This window comes from Leptopilina heterotoma, unplaced genomic scaffold, assembly GCF_015476425.1.
Source record: "Leptopilina heterotoma isolate Lh14 unplaced genomic scaffold, ASM1547642v1 Lhet_22, whole genome shotgun sequence".
In the NCBI taxonomy this organism is placed as follows: Eukaryota; Metazoa; Arthropoda; class Insecta; order Hymenoptera; family Figitidae; genus Leptopilina; species Leptopilina heterotoma.
This window is the reverse complement of record NW_025110937.1, coordinates 716398-735095: the sequence shown is the minus strand read 5'-3', so window position 1 is coordinate 735095 and position 18698 is coordinate 716398. Positions and strand designations below refer to the sequence as shown.

Sequence of the window (18698 nt, the reverse complement as noted above, 5' to 3'; positions counted from 1 at the left end):
AAAAAAAAAAAAAAAGAATGAGAATTTACAAATTATTAAAATTACATTTTTATTTATTCATGTCTCTTGTCATTAAATTAATACTGATCACGCGTTTTTTGTCAGTTTCACGTGATTTTCAAATGTTCGTGAATTTAAAGAACTTGGGTGGAAATTCTTTTCTGATATTTCGAATAAATTGGAAAGTTTTTCTTATTTGAATTTATTTTAAGTATTCAATTAATAATTATTTGTTTAATTAATAAATATAATCAGTAAATATATTTATTAATTGTATTTAATAATTATATTTAATAATTATGTTTACTAAAAAATATAATTAATATTTATAATTATTGAATGTAATTATTAAATATAATTGTATTTTTTGTATTTATTAATTTTATTTAATATTATAATTGTATTCATTTAATTAATAAATATTGTCATAAATTTTAATGAATAATAATAAAGTTAATAATATTAAATAATTATTTGATTTCAGGAGCAATGTGTCCTTATCGTGTCACAGTTTGTGTGGAAGCAACGACGAAAGTTTGTCGGAATCGCATCCACAATATCAGGATACAATTCTCACGATTGAGGAACTTCGAGCCCAACTGAATTCTTGTTTTACGTAAGTAAATTTTTTTTAAACATTGAAATTTTATTTTTAAATTTCTTGATTTCATTTTAATAATTAAAAATAATAATTATAATATTTTCTTGTCAAAAATTAAAATACTATCTTTCAGAATAAAAATCATTGATTTCGTTTCTCTTGATATAAAAGAAAGTTTAAACTATAATACTGAAATTGCTCCCAACGTCATTCAAAGTCAATAAATCATAAAAAAAAAATTCTCATATACGCAACATCATGTAACAATGAAGAAAAAAAAATTGCAAAGTCGAGTCATTGATATAATACTCGGCAAATATACAAAAGTTGAATTTCTTGTAATACATAAAATATTGCACATTCTTAAAGAATTTTTTTTTCCTTTCTTTTTTTTTACAAAAAATATATTAAAAAAAAATTCAGATGGCATTCTTTTTTCTCTCTCTGTCATTGAAATTAACATTTCATAAGAGAAAAAATTCTTTTAAAAAATTAACATATTTCTGTAATTCATTTGAGGAAAATCAATCAGAGAAAAAGTCGCAAGAGCGAAAGTAACTAGAAATCAGTTATTTCGACATTTTAATAATAATTAATTAATAATTCTTAGTGAGAATTGTTTTTTTTTTAATTTGAGCTCAAAGTTAATAATAGAAAAATTAACAAATAAATACTTCTTTTGATCTGAATATAGTAAATTATTTTATTATCAAATTAGATTAATAATAATAATTTAATTAATAATAAATTATTGATAAATAATTAATAATTCATAAAATTAATAAATAAATTATTAATAAAAAATGAGGTTTGTTAATTAATTTCTTTAAATTATTTTCCACTATAATAGAAATTTCACTCAGCCAAAAGAAATTTAAAGAGAAATTAATAAATTAAATTTATTAATTAATTTCTTAAGATTATTTTTAACTTCATAGAAATTTCAATCAGTCAAAAGAAATTTGAGGAGAAATTAATAAATTAAGTTTATTAATTAATTTCTATTATTTTTTACTATTTATAGAAATTTCAAACAGCCAAAAGAAATTTAAGGACAAAATAATCGATTTTTCCCCTTCAATCAATTGTTATAAATTTTGCAATAATTTTTTTGTTCTCTAATATCAATAAAACAGCAAAAAAAAAAAAAAAAAAGATTTATGCTCCAGAAAGTGAGTGTCCCAGATCGCGAAATATGTATTGAGATCTATATAAACATGAATGTGAACAGATGAATTGCACAATTCAAACCCACACGAGACAGGACAATAGAATCCGGTGAGATCCAGAGCGAGACAATTGAAACTAGTATTTTCGTTGTTAAAGATTTAACTTTAATTTTAACCAATTTGAAGAGAGAGAGAAAAAAGAATTTAAAATCCAATGAATCAGAAATTAAATAATTATTCACTTTTCATTTTAAATTATAATCACTGGAAAATGGGAGCAATTTTTATTTTTTTTTTTTTTATCGAGAAAGATAAATCTTATTTAACGATTAAAGTATATTACGTACTTGAAATTCTCTGGAAACAATAAAAACGAATTTCAATTTGAAAATGAAATGAAAAAATTGTGGAAAATTTTTCAATTGTCGGGAAATAATTTTTGAAGAAAAAGGAACGTTATTAAATTGTAGATTGAACCTTGAGTTTATGTAGGCGCATTATATAAAATATTGTTTATTTATTTATAGGTGCGGTGTCTCGTGGAGTGAAGATCATGTTTCTCTGGATTGTAGCGAATGTGGTGGCTACTCACTTCAAAGACCGTGTCCAATGTGTGATGGACATTGCCATTCGACGTGGAAACGTGACCTTACTATGGTAAGGGTCGACATATTTATTCTTTGACCTTTAGAAGCCGATCGAATGGTTTGGCACGCGAAATAATTTCAGTCTACATACATATACGAAAGCTAAATTAAATATATGGTGATCACAGTATTGCAAGGTTGCCACAGGTCAGGAAATTCAGGAAAAACTTAGGAAAAGTACACTGAAAAAAATTTATTTGATTCAAATAACCGATTAATTGACTATTATCAATTAAATATTTAATTGAATCAAATAATATTTATTGGAGTCAATTAAAATAATGATTCTGTTCATATTTTCTTCAAATACTGAAATTATTGGTTCAAACTTCAAATACCATTTAATTGAATCCAATAAATATTATTTGAATCAAGAAAATATTTAATTGAATCCAATAAATATTATTTGAATCAAGAAAATATTTAATGGAATCCAATAAATATTATTTGAATCAAGAAAATATTTAATTGAATTCAATAAATATTATTTGATTCAAGTAAATATTTAATTGATAATAGTCAATTAATCGGTTATTTGAATCAATTAAATTTTTTTTCAGTGTAGAATTGGTCAGGGAAATTAGGGAAAAGTCAGGGATTTTTATAAAAAGTACTGGACAAAATTAAATTTTTAGAATTCATAGGAAAATTCTGAATTTTTCTGTCTTTTTTGTTTGTCTCAATAAATTTAGGAAATTATCACGAATTCTAATACAAAACCCCCAATTTTTTCTATTTCTGACAATAATTTCTTTTTAAATAACTTAATTCTTGGAGAATTATTATAAAATTATTACTTATAAATCATTTAATGAATAATTTTACTTAAACATTTAAAAATTAATTGTATAATGGAAGAATTTTAGTTAAAAACAATAAAAAAAAATTATTTTGAAGAAGTTACAAATGATTGCAAAAATTCAATTATATTTTCAAAAATTTTCCTCAATTCAACGATTTTTATTATCTGCTGTTTTAATAAAAGTTTCCAAAAGAATTCAATTATTTAAAAAAAAATTTTTAAATGCTACGCAAACATTTCATATAAATAATAAAAATTTTACAGGAATTCAATTATTTACAAATGTTTTTTATAAATTTCTTCGCTATAAATTCAATTATTCTCTTAAAAATCAATTTTTTTACACAAATTCAATTATTTTTATAATAATAATAAATTTCTTTTTAGAAATTCAATTTTCATAAAAAATAAAACTCATAGTAGAATTTCAATTATTTTTAATACAATTTTAATCAAATTACTCAAAAAATGAAGAATTCTTAAAAATTATATTAAAAATCGTACAAAGAATTCAATTACTTAAAAATTTGTTGATAAAATTCTTTATGAGAATTGAATTTCAAGAGACATTCAACTGTTCAATAAATTATTTATTTTTGTATTTAAATAATTAAATTCTTGTTGAATTTTCTAATAAAAATTGATCTAAAAATGAATTTCGGTCAAAGTTTTAGACAATAATTGAATATGAAAATTATTATAGCGTGAATTTTTAGAAATAATTGAAGTTTGAAAAGGTTTCAAATTAAAATCTTTGAAAATTGAAATTTTTCATACTTTTAACTAAAAAATTCTGTAGAATTAATTTTTTTGAAAAAGTTTCTTCCAATTTATATAATTAAATATTTATTTTAAATAAAATGATTACTGTTTTAATTAATTCGCCATTTTTTTTTCAATTTTTTGAAAATTTTTGCGAAATGTTCAAAAATAATGGTGCGTTTCTTATTTAATAAAATTAAAATGATTGATGTATTAATTTTTAGAGTTAATCACAGAATATTCTTTAGGTTCAGGGAAAAAGTCAAAATTTCCTCTGGAAATCCGGGAAAAAGAAAATTAAATTTTTGTGGCAACCCTGTTACTATCTAACTTTGAACTCCTATTTTTCTCGTCAAGATTTTTTCAAGAAAAAAAAATTTTTAAAAATTAAAATTAAATTAATTAAATTAATTAAATTAAAATTGAATAATTAAATTAATTAATTCAAATTAAAATCAATTTCTTTTCTCTTCAACTATTTTTTCCTGAAAATACTAACAAATTGTCTCCCTCTCTTTATTTACAGTCTCACGCAAGAGCAAAAGCAATTTGGATTGGAGAATGTGGACTGAGCTGTGGTCCATCTCTAGACGAATCTCTTGTTCCTGCTTTGGAAAAACTTCGAGCAACATCGTGAACACGTATTCAAAACGACATCACAACTGTGCACAAGACTTAACCATCACCAGCCATTTAGAGTTATCATTCATCAAGAGAAAAAAAAAATCCACCATCGAATGAATTCGAGACGACTGAATGAAGATTCTTGAAAAATGTGTGTGTGTGTTTGAGAGAGAGAGAGAAATATTTTGAACGAATGACAAGGAGGAATAAGCGACGTGATGATCCAACTCACAATTTATAGGAAAACTGAACTTGAGGATCAGCGTAAATAAAATCCTTTCTTTAGCACCTAAGCAAAATTATTTCTGAAACAAAAAATAAGATCATCGAAAAAAAGGCCAAATGAGCTATGCGAGTTCCTTTTTCACTTTCATCAACTCCCTTGTATATTATCATCATTATAGAAAAAAGAAAACACAAAGCTTCCTCTCGAGGAGGCAAAATTGAATTAATTAATTTCTATACGCAAAAAAAATATGGATGTCTAAAAATCGGAGTAAAAATGTTAGCAAAATATTGCTTTTTAACTAAATGTCTATAATATTAATTGAATTAATTGAATTAAGTGAATATTAATTTAATTAATTAATTAATTAATGTAACAAATTAAAAACTGAAGTTCAATGTTAAAACAAATTAGGAACCCACATAGCAGTAAAAGAAGCTTATCGCCTACTATAAACGAATTTCATCCTCCCTATTAATTAATCTAAACGTGAGAATAAAAACGTGTCAAATACAGAAATCAATTAAATTATAAACCGATCGAAATGTCTTAAAATTTAGAATTAAAAATTTATGGTGATAAGTAACTTTTGATTTGAAATTCAAAAATCTTTTTAGACATTCTATTCTTGAGTGCGAATAAGAAATAAAAAAATGGAAAGAACGTTAAGACTGCCTTTAAATTGTTTTTGTTCGGGTGTTGCTTCTCTTTAGTAAAAAAAAATTACTGTAAGTAACTCTGGTTTAAGAAAAAAATTAGCCAATTTCTCAAAAATTTGTGGAAAGCGAAAAACCAGGGTCTACTTGCAAAAAAAAATTAGTCTCGTTACGTTTTGAATTTTTCTTTATACACAAAAGACAGAATTTCCTTTCGATTATTTTGGAAATTTTTGCGAAATGTTCAAAAAAGTAATGGTACGTTTCTAATTTAATAAAATTAGTTAAGATAAATAAATAATTATTACGCTAATTTGTACATAAAATTAGTGTAAATACTCGTGATGTATTAAAAAAGAAAAAGCGGACAAAAACAGGTCGTATCCAAAGATTATGTTATCACAAATAAAAAAGCTCAACTAATTCTCTATTTAAAAAATATTCAAGACTTGAAAAAACAGAAACAAATCCATATTTTTTCCTACAGAAAAGAATAATTGAAAATATATTTTATACAACTGCGATTGAAACAAAAAAGAAATGTAAAAAAATTTTTTCAGGATACGTCTTGTATGTCCGGTATGGAAAAAAAATTAAGATTGAAAAAGAATAGATAAAAACTGTCTTTAGCAACAACGATTATGTGAAATAAATTTTTGCTCATTGGAAAATGAAAATAGCATTTATGACTGTGGCAAAATAATGACTGTTATGAATATTATCATTATTATATCATTTTGCTATCATTGTAATTTCATCCCCATTTTTTCTTAAGTTAATATTATCGAAAGAAAATGCATTAGAAAATTTTCAAAAGTATTACATTATAATAGTAATGCATTGGAAAATCTCAATTATTATGTAATTTTTATTTAAAGTTCAAAATTATTATTTATGTTCTTAATGTTGAAAGATATGGGCTTAATAAACGATATACTTATCAAATAGCGACAGAATTTTGATTTTTTCTTCATTTTCTAACCATTTTTCTATCCTTAGTACAAAAAAAAAGTTCCTATTCAAATTAATTTTTAAATTTTTTATTCCAAAAAGAAATTGAATTAAATTGCAAACTATTTTTTAAATTCGAGGCCAGAACTCAAAATCCTTAAGAATTTTGAAATACTACTATTTCAATAAAATATTTTATAAGTAGTGGTAACACGGAAGGAATTATTAAATATAAAATAAATTTTTACCTTATAAACAAAACGACTCACCGGTCGATGAATCCCACGTTGGTGCCACTCCATCGCACTTTTCCCTGAAGATTGGAATTATTTTGAATAATAAATCACTATGTAAATCTTCCACACACACACACACTCACTTTTAATCCTTTCTATCGAATTCACTTATCCCCACAATTTCCAAAAGTGAATTGCAAATATTTCACTTTTTTAGCAATCATTTTCAAGAACAGCATCTGAAAAAAAAGAAAAATGTAAACACAAATTAAAAAAAATTTATTTTGCTAATAAAAAATATGATAAATAATAAATTTGTAATAATGACAATTATCTAATAATTTAAAACAAGAAAAAAAATTCCTCCGACAGAAACATATTTTATGTACATTTAATTCTGGTGTCTTGTCTATGTACGAATTGCTCAACCAGTCAGCTAGTAGTGGGACTAAATTTCGAGGTTAAGCAAAGTACAACACAATGGTTTGGTATATTTTCGTTGTGGTATACTTCAACCAACAATCACACAGTGATGATCAAAAATAGCCCGAGATCAAAATTTTTTAAGGACTGATCGTTCTGATCAGAACTTATTTGATCTGTGACTAGCTATGTCATAGTTACTCTGAGTGTGATTATTTTTTACACTCATTCGGAGTAGGCAAAATATTACAAATTTATTATTTATATTTAAAATTTTTATTTAATATTTTCCTACTTATTATTTAACTAATTTTCCTAATTATTATTTATATTTTACTGTATATATTATATATTTGAAAATAAAATAACTATAAAATAAAAAATTGTTCATTTTCAATATTTTTTCTTTTATTTAATTTTTCAAATGGAAAAATTATTTCCAAAAAGGAAAAAAGAAGGATTATAACAAGATTTGTCTAATTTGTAAATTCTATATGTTCTATATCGAAAAAAGCACAAAAAGTTGGAAAATAAATATGAATATTCGGCCTTTGTTATGAATACATTTTGAGGTTATGTTCGTATATTATTGTCAAAACCGAAAAATAAGTATTAATAATTAGCAGAATCGACAATATTCCCATATGCGAATATCAATTGCGGGTAAAAAATGTACAAATAATATTAAAAGGAAAGGAAAATATTACCTATTCCTTGTGGAAGATGCACTAGGTGACCTGCCCAATGCCGGTCGCGCCATTTTTGCTACTAGCCAGTATACAACTCCATGGCAAATTAGCAACTGTGGCAACTGCTTTTTTTAATATTCACATGGTTGATATTGCACAAACAATAAAGTAGAAACAAATCCCAAGGAAAACATTAGAATATTTAGTAATAAAACAAAAACGATTTCCCATTTCTCCGAAAAATGAAAATAGTACAGCACGTACAGATTCTAAGAAGACACTGTCCCCGGTTTTTCCATGTTTACCAACTTTCCCCTTCGTAATTCACTTTGGCACATGAATATTTTTCAATAATACACTCAATACCCTTTTGATAACTATTATTTTCATAAACAATCGTTATTAATTCGCGTAAAACTGATTTTTTTTCACTAAACTAATCACCATTGTCGCGCGAAAATACTGCCGTTTTCCGTTACACTGAATTTCCCAGAAATCTGTGGGGCACAAGTGGGAGGATAGAAGAAATGCTCTGATTGGCTACTAGGTGAATTTTCATTTTTGCAAATTCAAATTTACCACTTTTGTTAAAAAAACGATTTTTAATTATTTAATTACAGTATACTTACCAATTCCTTTTGGTATTATAACAAAAATAACTTATTTTTATCATTAATTAAGTAATATTGAATTTGTAATTGATTTTAATTGAGAAAAAAACAATATAAAAGCACAGTTTTAAATGGCGCCGGAAAATTTTATGTTATCACATTTCTGATTGGCTGTCTGCAGCAAAGTGCTCCTTTTTCACCGAATCACAACGCACCTTCTATTGAAATAGATTTTTCTACAATTGTTGCTCTTTTAACGGTTATTAATTATTAATTGTTGATCTCATTCCATTTCCAAACGGTTTTTTTCGGAAAAAAAATTGTTACGGAATTGTTAATATTATTTAGTGTTAACCGAACCGGGCAAAGTTATTTATTTAAACAGTGTGATATTAACTGATTATTTATATAAAATAGTGAATTATATTTGTTTTCCTGTAAGTAAAATTAAACAATCGAGAGGAAGCGGAAACGAAAAGTTCCACACATTAATTATTGAGGTAATTATTGATAAATTTACACGATTTACACTATTGTACTAAATGATATTATTTGAAAAGTTTGATTTATTACTTATCTCAATTGTTATTGTTATAAATAAAAAGATTTTTGCACTTTCCAAATATTTACAGTATTGTCAACATAACCTCAAAAATTTAGTTGCTAACGATAAAATGGATAAAATTAATCAAATTAATTAATTAAAAATGTTCTAAATTTATAAAAACCTAATTGGCAACTATTTTTTCAGTCTCTGTGAAAACTTCGACGTGGAAGTCAAGAATTCAAAATTTGTAAGTCCTTTTAATTCACGAATTTTTCCTCTAATTTCGCTTCCCCAAGTAAGTAAAAAAAAATTAATTAAAATACACAAAGAAAACATAAAATTTTCATGAATAAATATTTATTCGCACATTATTGGCCTACATTATTCGGAATATACACGTTCAATTAACAGTCAGTAAAAGGTGTAAAAACATAGCAAACACTTAATGTCCAATACTTTCCGAGTTAATTTACATGTAGTCACTGGAGTTCTGGACATAAGCTTACAACGATGTTAAACACACACGCTGCTCCCAAGCTCATACAAAAAATTTGTTGTTTTTCCGATTTTATAAAAAAAAAATCGTTCGTATCGTAGTTTCATTTTTTTTTATATTTTAGTCACGCCAATATAATTACATTTTTATTTTAGGCGGACAAAAATTGATTAAATAAACCAGTATAATTAAAACTGTACTTTCAATTAACTAAAAGCGCGTTAAAAATTAAAAACCTAGCAATTATTTTTATTTTTCAAAATTTGTTTGCCTGGGCAGCGAATTTTTTTTTTATTAATTGGGAATCTGAGTCTTTTTCAACACTGCGGATTATGTCAATGTCTTCAGAAGAAACAAATAAACTTCATGATTCTGATGAATTTAAAAACCAAGTAAAAAAAAAATTTTCATTCAAAAAATAAATCCTCTAAATTGAGTCTTTTTAATTTAAATTGACATTATGCAAAATCAAAAATCAGATTCACGTGTATATTTGTAAAGTTTCAAAGTTCTACGTGTGTACAAACATTTCTGAACTACATTGGTATAATTTCTCGGCTTTTATTTTTTGGGAACACGACGCGGATGTGCGAAATGTTTTTTTTTTCGTGTGTACATTTATAGCTACAGAATTGTTCCTATCCCAGATGAAGAAATACAAGATTTACAATCCACTCGGAAGCATCGACTTAGATACTACGATCAAGATTTTTTTAAATTTACACAAAAGTCGATGAAGAGAAAAAAATTTATAAAAAAAAACACGTAAATTTTTCTTTCTAAACAATTTCAAATTGTGACTACTAGTTAATTAAAAAAAATGTTAAGGAACATTTTTCAGTCTTTTTTCTTAAAGAAAAAAAAGATTGAACAATTATTTTTGAAGTGAAAAAATTTAAACTTTGTGTAAAATGATCGAGATTTATTTTTATTGATCAAGTCGACGCTTTCGACGTTACATTTCCAAATGAGAATGTTCCGTCCCGCGAGAACAGCATTATTATAAAAAAAAATAACATAAATTAAAGACTTGACACACGTAAATTAATAAAATGTGTGTGTACGTTTACAAAAACAATTGGCCTTAATGTGACAGCGATTTTGATATTTTTATCTCTCTATTTTATTTCTTATTTAAAAACCAAGACTAATTTTTTATAACGCGACGATTTCAAATTTAAAGCGTCTTTGTCTTTCAAAAATAAATAATATTGTGTAAAAAAAAGAACCGAACAAAATCCATTGGTGTTTTTTCTCTTGAAAAAAATGGGCCAGGAGTTAGAAGGGTGAATTTAATTAAAATATTTCGGTTTTGTGATTCCGGTCTTTATTTCCAAAAAATACCTTCCTGGACCGTCATTAAAAATGCCTGTAAATACAAAATAAGAGACTTTAAAATTGTTTTCCAAATACGATTAAATTTATCATCAAGAAAAAAAAAAAGTTTTTGAATAATAAATAAGAGAGATACAAATATCATTGAATTTTTTTTTTCACGTGTTTAATCGAGTCAGAGTTTTTGTGGAAATGGAAGAGCGGATAGAAAAAAAAGAGAAATAACTTAATAAAATTTGCAAAAATTTATAATAAACCTACTAATTGGAGTAATATTCTCCTTCGACAACGTTTATGATTGAAATATCCTCTCCAATATCCAACTAAACCTCTGCTTAGACAAACGTGTCGCAATCTTGGTAATAAAAGTATCGAAAAAAAATAATCGAGCGTCGATCGCGAATTCAAGTATACAATAAGCGCATCTTCCGCTGTCATGGATCGAATCCAAAACGGAAGTACGGGGCTTTTTAGAATTATTCGAAAAATAAAGAAATTCGTCAAAATGAAAAAAAAGGATTGCGAGGAGAGAGTAAAATTACAATCTCCTGAACCCATATTGGAAACGCTGCAAAAGGCAGCCGCGAAGGGCCGCGCTTTTCAAACGTTTTTATAACGCCGTCGGGATTGTAGCCAGTGTTAAAGAATTATTAATAATAAGAATTAATATTAATAACTATATAATATGAATGTTGTATTTTTTTTTTTTTTTGTTTAAAGATATTATATCGATGGTATTAATTAGCAGTGTTCGTCGTTTTGTTGTTTGAACAACAAGGCAAATCACTGTTTCGTTATTTCCTATTATAAGAAACGAAAGTGAGAATCCGTGAAATTTTCTCAGATCGCGTTACACGAGCGATATGAATCACCGATTCACTCTCTATATACTCACACACCATGAGAGATCAGCTGAGAGCTTCTTTTTTTTTAGTCACTTACTGTTTTAATATTCTTTTTTTTGTAATACAAATGGCCTTTAAATTGTCGGCGGTCGATTTAGATCAAGTCGGCGACATTCATTGGCATTTCCTCGATGCGCGTATTGTAGAAATGTTCGATGTCTTTTAACGTTCTCTTGTCATCTGCCGTGACAAAATTGATGGCCACACCTTTACGGCCGAAACGACCACCACGTCCAATTCTGAAATCAATTTATCGAATTTTAGTCCTTTTTCTACTTTTTACTACTTTTTCGAATTTAGTTCTATTTTTCTAGTTTCAATTTTTTTAATTGAATAAATTTTGTAAATTTGGTGAATTTTTTCGAAACTTACCGATGAATGTAGTTTTCTCGATTTGAAGGAAGATCATAATTAATGACCAATGAAACTTGTTGCACGTCAATACCACGAGCCAAAAGATCAGTGGTAATTAAAACTCGCGATGAGCCTGTTCTGAATTGTCTCATAATCACATCACGTTCACGTTGCTCCATATCGCCGTGCATTGCTGACACGGTAAAATCACGATTGTGCATATTTTCGGTAAGCCAATCGACCTTGCGACGCGTATTGCAGAAAATTACGGCCTGCGTAATGCTCAACGTATCGTACAAATCGCACAATGTCTCCAATTTCCAATCTTCACGTTCAACGTAAACGAAAAATTGCTTGATACCCTCAAGTGTCAATTCTTCCTTCTTCACAAGAATACTAATTGGACGTCTCATAAAGCATTTCGACACTTCCAATACATCCTGTGGCATTGTAGCAGACAACAAAATAACCTGTAAAAAAATAATTAGTTTCGTTAATTACTCCATAGACCTAAATTAATAATTAATTAATTACTCTACAGACTTATCCGTTAATTACTCCATAGACTTTAATTAGTCCCTTAATTACTCCATAGACTTAAATTAATTAATGAATTCGAAATCGAATAAATTAACGCAAAATCTTTATTTTACGTTAATTAACATAATTTTCCCAAATTCTTGTTGTATTCGAAATCGAATAAATTATTCGATTTCGAATACAACGAGAATTTTGGTGAAATTTTTCACAAAACTTTGTCTCGTAAAAAGAATTTATAATTTTAATTAATCATTTTTTTTTGTACCTGCACTTCGGATGGCAATAATTTAAACACTTCATGAATTTGTTCCTTAAATCCACGTGACAACATTTCGTCAGCTTCATCGAGAACGAATAGCTTAATTTTATTAGCGCGCAAAGCCCGTCTGTTAATCATGTCGGAAACCCTTCCGGGTGTTCCCACAACAACATGGACACCGAGTTCCAATTTGCGAATGTCTTCGCGAACATTCGTTCCTCCGATACATGCATGGCATTGAACATGCATAAAGTCACCAAGAGCAATCACCACTTTCTGAATCTAAATTTAAAAAAAAACAGAAACAATTAATAATTAATACAATAAACAATTTATTTAAATTAAAATTTTTCTCTACCTAAGGCTTCGAACTCGATAATTAATTTTAAAAAAGTAGAAACTAGAAAAAAGTAGTGAAAAAGTAGCTTTCGAAAAATTAAATTTGGACAATTTTTTTTAAATAAAAAACTACAATGACTTTTATTATTTATTAAAATAATTGAATTCTTGTAAAAATTGTACTATTTATGAAAATAATTTAATTCTTCTGGAAATTCTTTATTTAAAATAGTAGATCTTCGAGAAATTCGATTAAAATTGTATTAAAAATAGTTGAAATTCTGTGACGAGTTTTGTTATTCATTAAAATAATTGAATTCATTAAGAAGAATTTTATAAAAAAAAAGTTTAAATAATTGAATTCTTGTGAGAATTGTACTATTTTTAAAAATATTTGCATTCTTCTGGAAATCTTTTATTAAAATTGTAGATTTTCGAGAAATTCGATTAAAATTGTATTAAAAATAGTTGAAATTCTGTGACGAGTTTTGTTATTCATTAAAATAATTGAATTCATTAAGAAGAATTTTATAAAAAAAAAGTTTAAATAATTGAATTCTTGTGAGAATTGTACTATTTTTAAAAATATTTGCATTCTTCTGGAAATATTTTATTAAAATAGCAGATTTTCGAGAAATTCGATTAAAATTGTATTAATAATAATTTAAATTTTGTGATGAGTTTTGTTATTTATGAAAATAATTGAATTCATTGAGAAGAATTTTATAAAAAAAAATGTTTAAATAATTGAATTCTTGTGAGAATTGTACTATTTTTAAAAATATTTGCATTCTTCTGGGAAATTTTTTATTGAAATAGTAGTTATTGAAAATAATTGAATTTTGCAAATTTTTTGAAAATAATTGAATCGTTTCAAAGAATTTTATTGTTTTTCGTAAAATTCGTTAAAAAATTTTATTAAAAATAATTGCATTTTTTAAGTAATTTATTTTAAATTGTATGAAAACTTATTGAAATCCTGCGATGAGTTTTATTATTTTAACGAAAATAATTGAATTGTTTCAAAAAATTTTACTAAAATTTTTTCAATTATTTTCAACTAATTGAGATTGTTTCTTAAACATTCAAATGTTTTGAGAATATTTTTTTTTCAACTATTAGCGAATTTCAAGAAGTGTAAATTCTCAAAAAGAAAAAAATTGCTTTTAATCAAATAAATCTAAAGAAAAGTATCTAAATAGTAGCAAATCGTAAAAAAGTAGTAAAAAGTAGTAGGTTTTAGTAGATGAGTACGAAGCCTGCAAAAATTGATAAAATCCTAAAAATAGAAACTAATAAACTAAAAGTAAATTTCAATTTATAAACCGTAAATATGAAACAATTATTTAAATAGTTTAAATTATTTAACTTTAAATAGAACTAATGAGAATTTTAATTAAAAGAAAAAAAATTTAAATGGTTACCTGCTGAGCAAGCTCACGAGTTGGAGCAAGAATCAAGGCTTGACACTCAGTAACACTGGTATCGATTTGTTGCAGAATTGAAATGGAAAAAGTAGCAGTCTTGCCAGTTCCTGAAATTTAAAATAGTTTTTCGAATTAATTAAAATTCGAATAAATTTACGTTTCTTTTTTTCTTTTTTAAAAAAAAAAAATTTCTTTTTGAAAATTTAAAATTTACCTGATTGAGCTTGAGCAATTACATCGTGTCCCTTGACGCAGGGCAAGATGGCTCGCTGTTGAATTGCCGAAGGCTTCTCAAAACCATAAGCATAAATACCACGAAGGAGTTCTTCCTTCAAGCTCATATCGTCGAAATTATCGACAACCTAAACGGAAATAGAAAATCCAATTTAGAAATTTATTTTGACAATTTAATCCGAAAATCGAAAAAAATTTTATTTTACTTGAAATTTAGAGAATTAAAACCGAAACAATCGGGGGAGTAACTTATTGGTTATTTAATTTATTAGATGATTATAAATTAAAATAATTAAATTGAAATTAAAAATAAATAAAATTTAAAAACAAATAGAAATAAAGATCAAAAACAAAATAAAATCAATATAAAAAACAAACTAATTAGATTTTATTAAAATGGAATTTAATGAAAATTTTTGGAAACTAAATTTTTAAATTAATTAAATCTAGAATAATTTCTAAATTAAAAATGTTAAAAAAAAAAAATTACAAAATTGGTGAAAATGATCGAAATAGGGGATAACATTGAAAATTGAAAAAAGGTGACAATCTGAGCTCTGAAAATCAATTTAAAAGTACTTTTTAAAAATTCAATGATGGAAAGAAAATGTATTTTTAATAACCTGAAAAAGGGTTATTCATTATATATTTCTAAATAAAATTTTAACAATCGAAGAATCAAAGAAAATCTCTAAAATATACAAAAGAGGTATATGGGCGTTAATCCCCTGAAACAATAGTAAGACTTCTAAGTCACTTTACACAAAAGTGAACATGTATTCGAGCTATTTGGAAAAGTTTCGAAACTATGCTCAGGTAAATGGCAAGCAATTACCTGTCTGTCCTACAATTAAACTCAAAGTACTGTACTTGGAATTACAGTAATCCTTCAAGGAAACTGAACATCCGAACTAAATCACGATTGTTCCTCAAAGATAAAGTCAAATTTTCCCTTTTATTCAAAATTTTTATTTTCATTCAAAATTATTTTATTTCCTCAAGATAATTTTATTTACGAATAAATTTTATTTTCGAACAAACTTCAAATCTTAAACCACCTTTAAATTTTAAATGTAAAGTATTTTTTTCAGTATTCTGTTTTTTTAAATTAATAATTAATAAGGGCGATGGATTTTCTTTTATTTTAATTTGTAAATTTAAAATACTCTTTTTTTCAATCTAAATAAATCTAAATGTTAAACTTAGCGAACAATTTAAATTCTTTTTAAATTAATTAAATTAATAATTAATAATGGCGATGAATTTTTTTTTGTATTTTAATTTGTAAATTTAAAATACTCTTTTTTTCAATCTAAATAATCAAAAATGTTAAACTTAGCGAACAATTTAAAACAAATAATAGTAAATTAAATATAATCTAAATCAAGATTGTTTGACACTTGAATTTATCAGTAGACACTCACTTGTCAAGGAAACATTCCTCTAAATTTAACACACAAGTTTAAACAATTCAAGGCTCTAGAAGAAAAACATTGTTTATAAAATTTATTTAAAAAAAAAATAATTGCAAAAACAACTTACGATATCCCAATTGGAATCGATGATTCCCTCCGGTTCCATTCCCGGAGGTCCATCGTAGACCGGTTGTTCATTCGATTCACTCGGGCCATTATTAGAATCGCCACCCCATTGGTCTTCGTTTCTGCAACATTTATGAAAATCGATTACAAATTACGCCCCCAAAACGCTCCAGTTATGGACAGAATTAAAATAATTATTAAAAAGGTCAAAAAATTAAATTTGCGATAATGTACGTTTCGTGTCAGGAAAATGTCAGAAATATTGAAAATGTCTTCAAATTATTAAAATTTACTAAATTACTGAATTAATTAATTAAATTTGATATTAAGTAAAACAATCGTTTGCGTTGCAATTAAAAATTAAAAAAGACTCGAGTTTAGAAAAAGAATATTTTCGTATTTTTGAAATTAAATTAAAGCTGCATTTGAAAATAAAATATTTCCTACAGGAAGGAACTATTAACTTTGATGCTATCTCGTCAAAAATCGTTACCTACTGTAATTTTTATTCAAATATAACTCAAAATGTTTCCAACACTTCCACCGGAGGAGTAAATAAAAATTTCCTTTTATTCAAAACTAACGAAAATACAATTTCTTCCGAATGTTTATCTAATTCTTCGTCTTCCCCAACGGAAAATTATTATTATTACACGAAATTCTAATATTTACAAATTATCCGTTCTCTACCAAAACCCAAACACTTATAACCTGAGCAAAAGTGAAAATTTATTTCAAAAAAAAATTTGTTATTTTTATTTAAATATATTAAAATATTATAATAGTAAAAGAAACGAATTATTTATAAAAAAAATTATGAAGAGAAACGAAGATCTCTTTTCAAAAAAGAGGAAAATTTACTAATGACGAGTCAATTTTGACAAACTCGGTGTTTGTGATGACGCACAAACAAAAACGACACTGAAAATTTCTCTCACAAAAAAAAAAAATCAGGAAAAAAGGAAAAAAAGTAAAGGAAAAGTTTTCTTCCTAGCACAAAGTTTCGATTCACTAAAAATATTTCTCTGATTCGCACAAATGAAACGTATGACAAAGAACATTCTCCTTCTTTCAAGCACAAGATTATAAATTCCACACTTGAAATCCTTCGAAAAACGAGGAAAAACTTCAGAACGCTATGAGGAAAACCGAGTACAGTTATTTTATTCCGAAAAAAACACTTTCAAAACTTTTATTATTACCCCTTATCTTCTGAAGTGGATGACATTGAAGTTGGAAAGACGAAAAAAATATATCCAACCAAATAAAGTTATAAATGTGTTAATGAGTGGTCGAGGTTCACTCGATTGACAGTGACTCACGAGAGAGCATGGCCGTGAGGGTGTTAAACACACGCCGTTTTCTCAAAATCCCTCAAAGTGGGGAAATAAAATTTTTAGGGTGGGGAAAAAAGCACACAATGAACACCACCAGGAAATTCCAACGATATACTCAAGAGGTCAAATAAATTTCTCTCGTTTTAAAATGCACACAAAAATATTACGTAATTTTCTTTGCAAAAAAAAAAAAGAAGAAGAAAAACGAAAAGAAAAAGAGAAGCGAAACTCTTGTGAATTGCTCAAGGTAAAATGATTGGGGGCAGTGGAAAAACGGAGTAGAACTAGCACGTGTTACAAACGGAAAAGTCAAAAGAATTCCGTGATTGAAAGATAAAAATTGAAATTTTTTCTTGATATTTGAAAATTAAAGGTTTGCAGAGAGGGGGTAAGAATTTTCTTGGAAAATTTGGTAAATTCTTTTTTCCAATTGGAAAAAAATAATGGTAGATGTGACAAAAAAGAGCGAGAGAGCACGCCATGTTGTCAGCAAGAGAACCATGCAGTCGTCAGATGCCGAATGATTTTTCCTGAAAAATGTCATGCACCAGATGGAGTTGGAAAATTTTAATGGAACACACTGAACGATAAACGATTAGGCATACCTTGGATGGATTGTTTTTGGTATTTTTTGAAAAGGAACACTTTTAAAAATTCGAACTTACCTACGTTCAGGCGTATACGACATGTTCCACTCACAGTTGCACGGCGGAAAGGCTGATATCCTGGTGCGTCACGAGGAGAATTATGTAGTTGTCGTCAGATAGCGCTAAAATCGCACCTTCTGGCCGCCTTTAATTTCTTTGGTTTGGGAAAAATTTTCTATTCTTCCGAATTTAAGGTTAATTTTTAAAGTTTATTTTTTAATATTCACTTTTGTTTTTGTGAGAAATTTGCAAATTTTCCCAAAATTTAGTGAGTTTTAGAAGAAATTTTCACTTTCGATTGAGAGGAAGTTACGTCAATAGTACCCAAGATTCAATGGGA

The 18698-nt window shown here is 26.3% G+C and overlaps 3 protein-coding genes across 6 annotated transcripts in view; 1 reads left to right on the top strand and 2 right to left on the bottom strand.

Moving 5' to 3' along the window:
• Nucleotides 1-6443, top strand: part of LOC122502053 (protein pinocchio) — a 65350-nt gene extending 58907 nt beyond the window's left edge. Inside the window, exons 3-5 of the mRNA XM_043611923.1 lie at nt 485-616; nt 2298-2427; nt 4508-6443. Coding sequence (XP_043467858.1) covers nt 485-616; nt 2298-2427; nt 4508-4618 — 373 coding nt within the window. The 3' untranslated portion in view covers nt 4619-6443. The remainder of the gene's footprint in view (nt 1-484; nt 617-2297; nt 2428-4507) is intronic.
• The window catches only part of LOC122502045 (ankyrin repeat domain-containing protein 6), a 208774-nt gene extending 200482 nt beyond the window's left edge, over nt 1-8292 (bottom strand). The window contains exons 1-2 of one of the 2 annotated variants that reach the window (XM_043611913.1): nt 7805-8292; nt 6687-6913 (exon numbers count right to left, since the gene is read on the bottom strand). The gene's annotated coding sequence lies outside the window, so the exon portion shown is untranslated. The remainder of the gene's footprint in view (nt 1-6686; nt 6914-7804) is intronic. The other variant, XM_043611914.1, reaches the window with a different exon arrangement.
• Nucleotides 8293-9284: 992 nt separating this feature from the next.
• Nucleotides 9285-18529, bottom strand: LOC122502025 (eukaryotic initiation factor 4A). 3 transcript variants are annotated; one of them, XR_006301600.1, is made up of 8 exons: nt 17577-17729; nt 16376-16496; nt 14814-14961; nt 14597-14706; nt 12840-13115; nt 12053-12504; nt 11718-11919; nt 9285-10809 (listed from the first exon to the last, which is right to left on the bottom strand). XR_006301600.1 is itself a non-coding variant. In XM_043611871.1 (7 exons), the coding sequence occupies exons 1-7, from the start codon at nt 18397-18399 to the stop codon at nt 11775-11777; spliced, it is 1275 nt and encodes a 424-aa protein (XP_043467806.1). In that variant the 5' UTR covers nt 18400-18529; the 3' UTR covers nt 9285-11774. The 3 variants fall into 3 exon arrangements, 2 of the variants coding, with proteins under 2 accessions (XP_043467806.1, XP_043467805.1); XM_043611871.1 differs by lacking the exon at nt 17577-17729 and adding an exon at nt 18377-18529 and having other exon boundaries at nt 9285-11919; XM_043611870.1 differs by having other exon boundaries at nt 9285-11919.
• Nucleotides 18530-18698: the final 169 nt, after the last annotated feature.

Coding starts and splice junctions, on each gene's coding strand:
- LOC122502025 (XM_043611870.1), bottom strand. CDS start 17,602: ATGTCATCCACTTCAGAAGATAAGGG. Junction 16,497..17,576: donor TCCACTTCAGAAGATAAGGG/GTAATAATAAAA, acceptor TAAATGTTGCAG/AAACGAAGACCAATGGGGTG. Junction 13,116..14,596: donor CTCGTGAGCTTGCTCAGCAG/GTAACCATTTAA, acceptor TTTTAAATTTAG/ATTCAGAAAGTGGTGATTGC.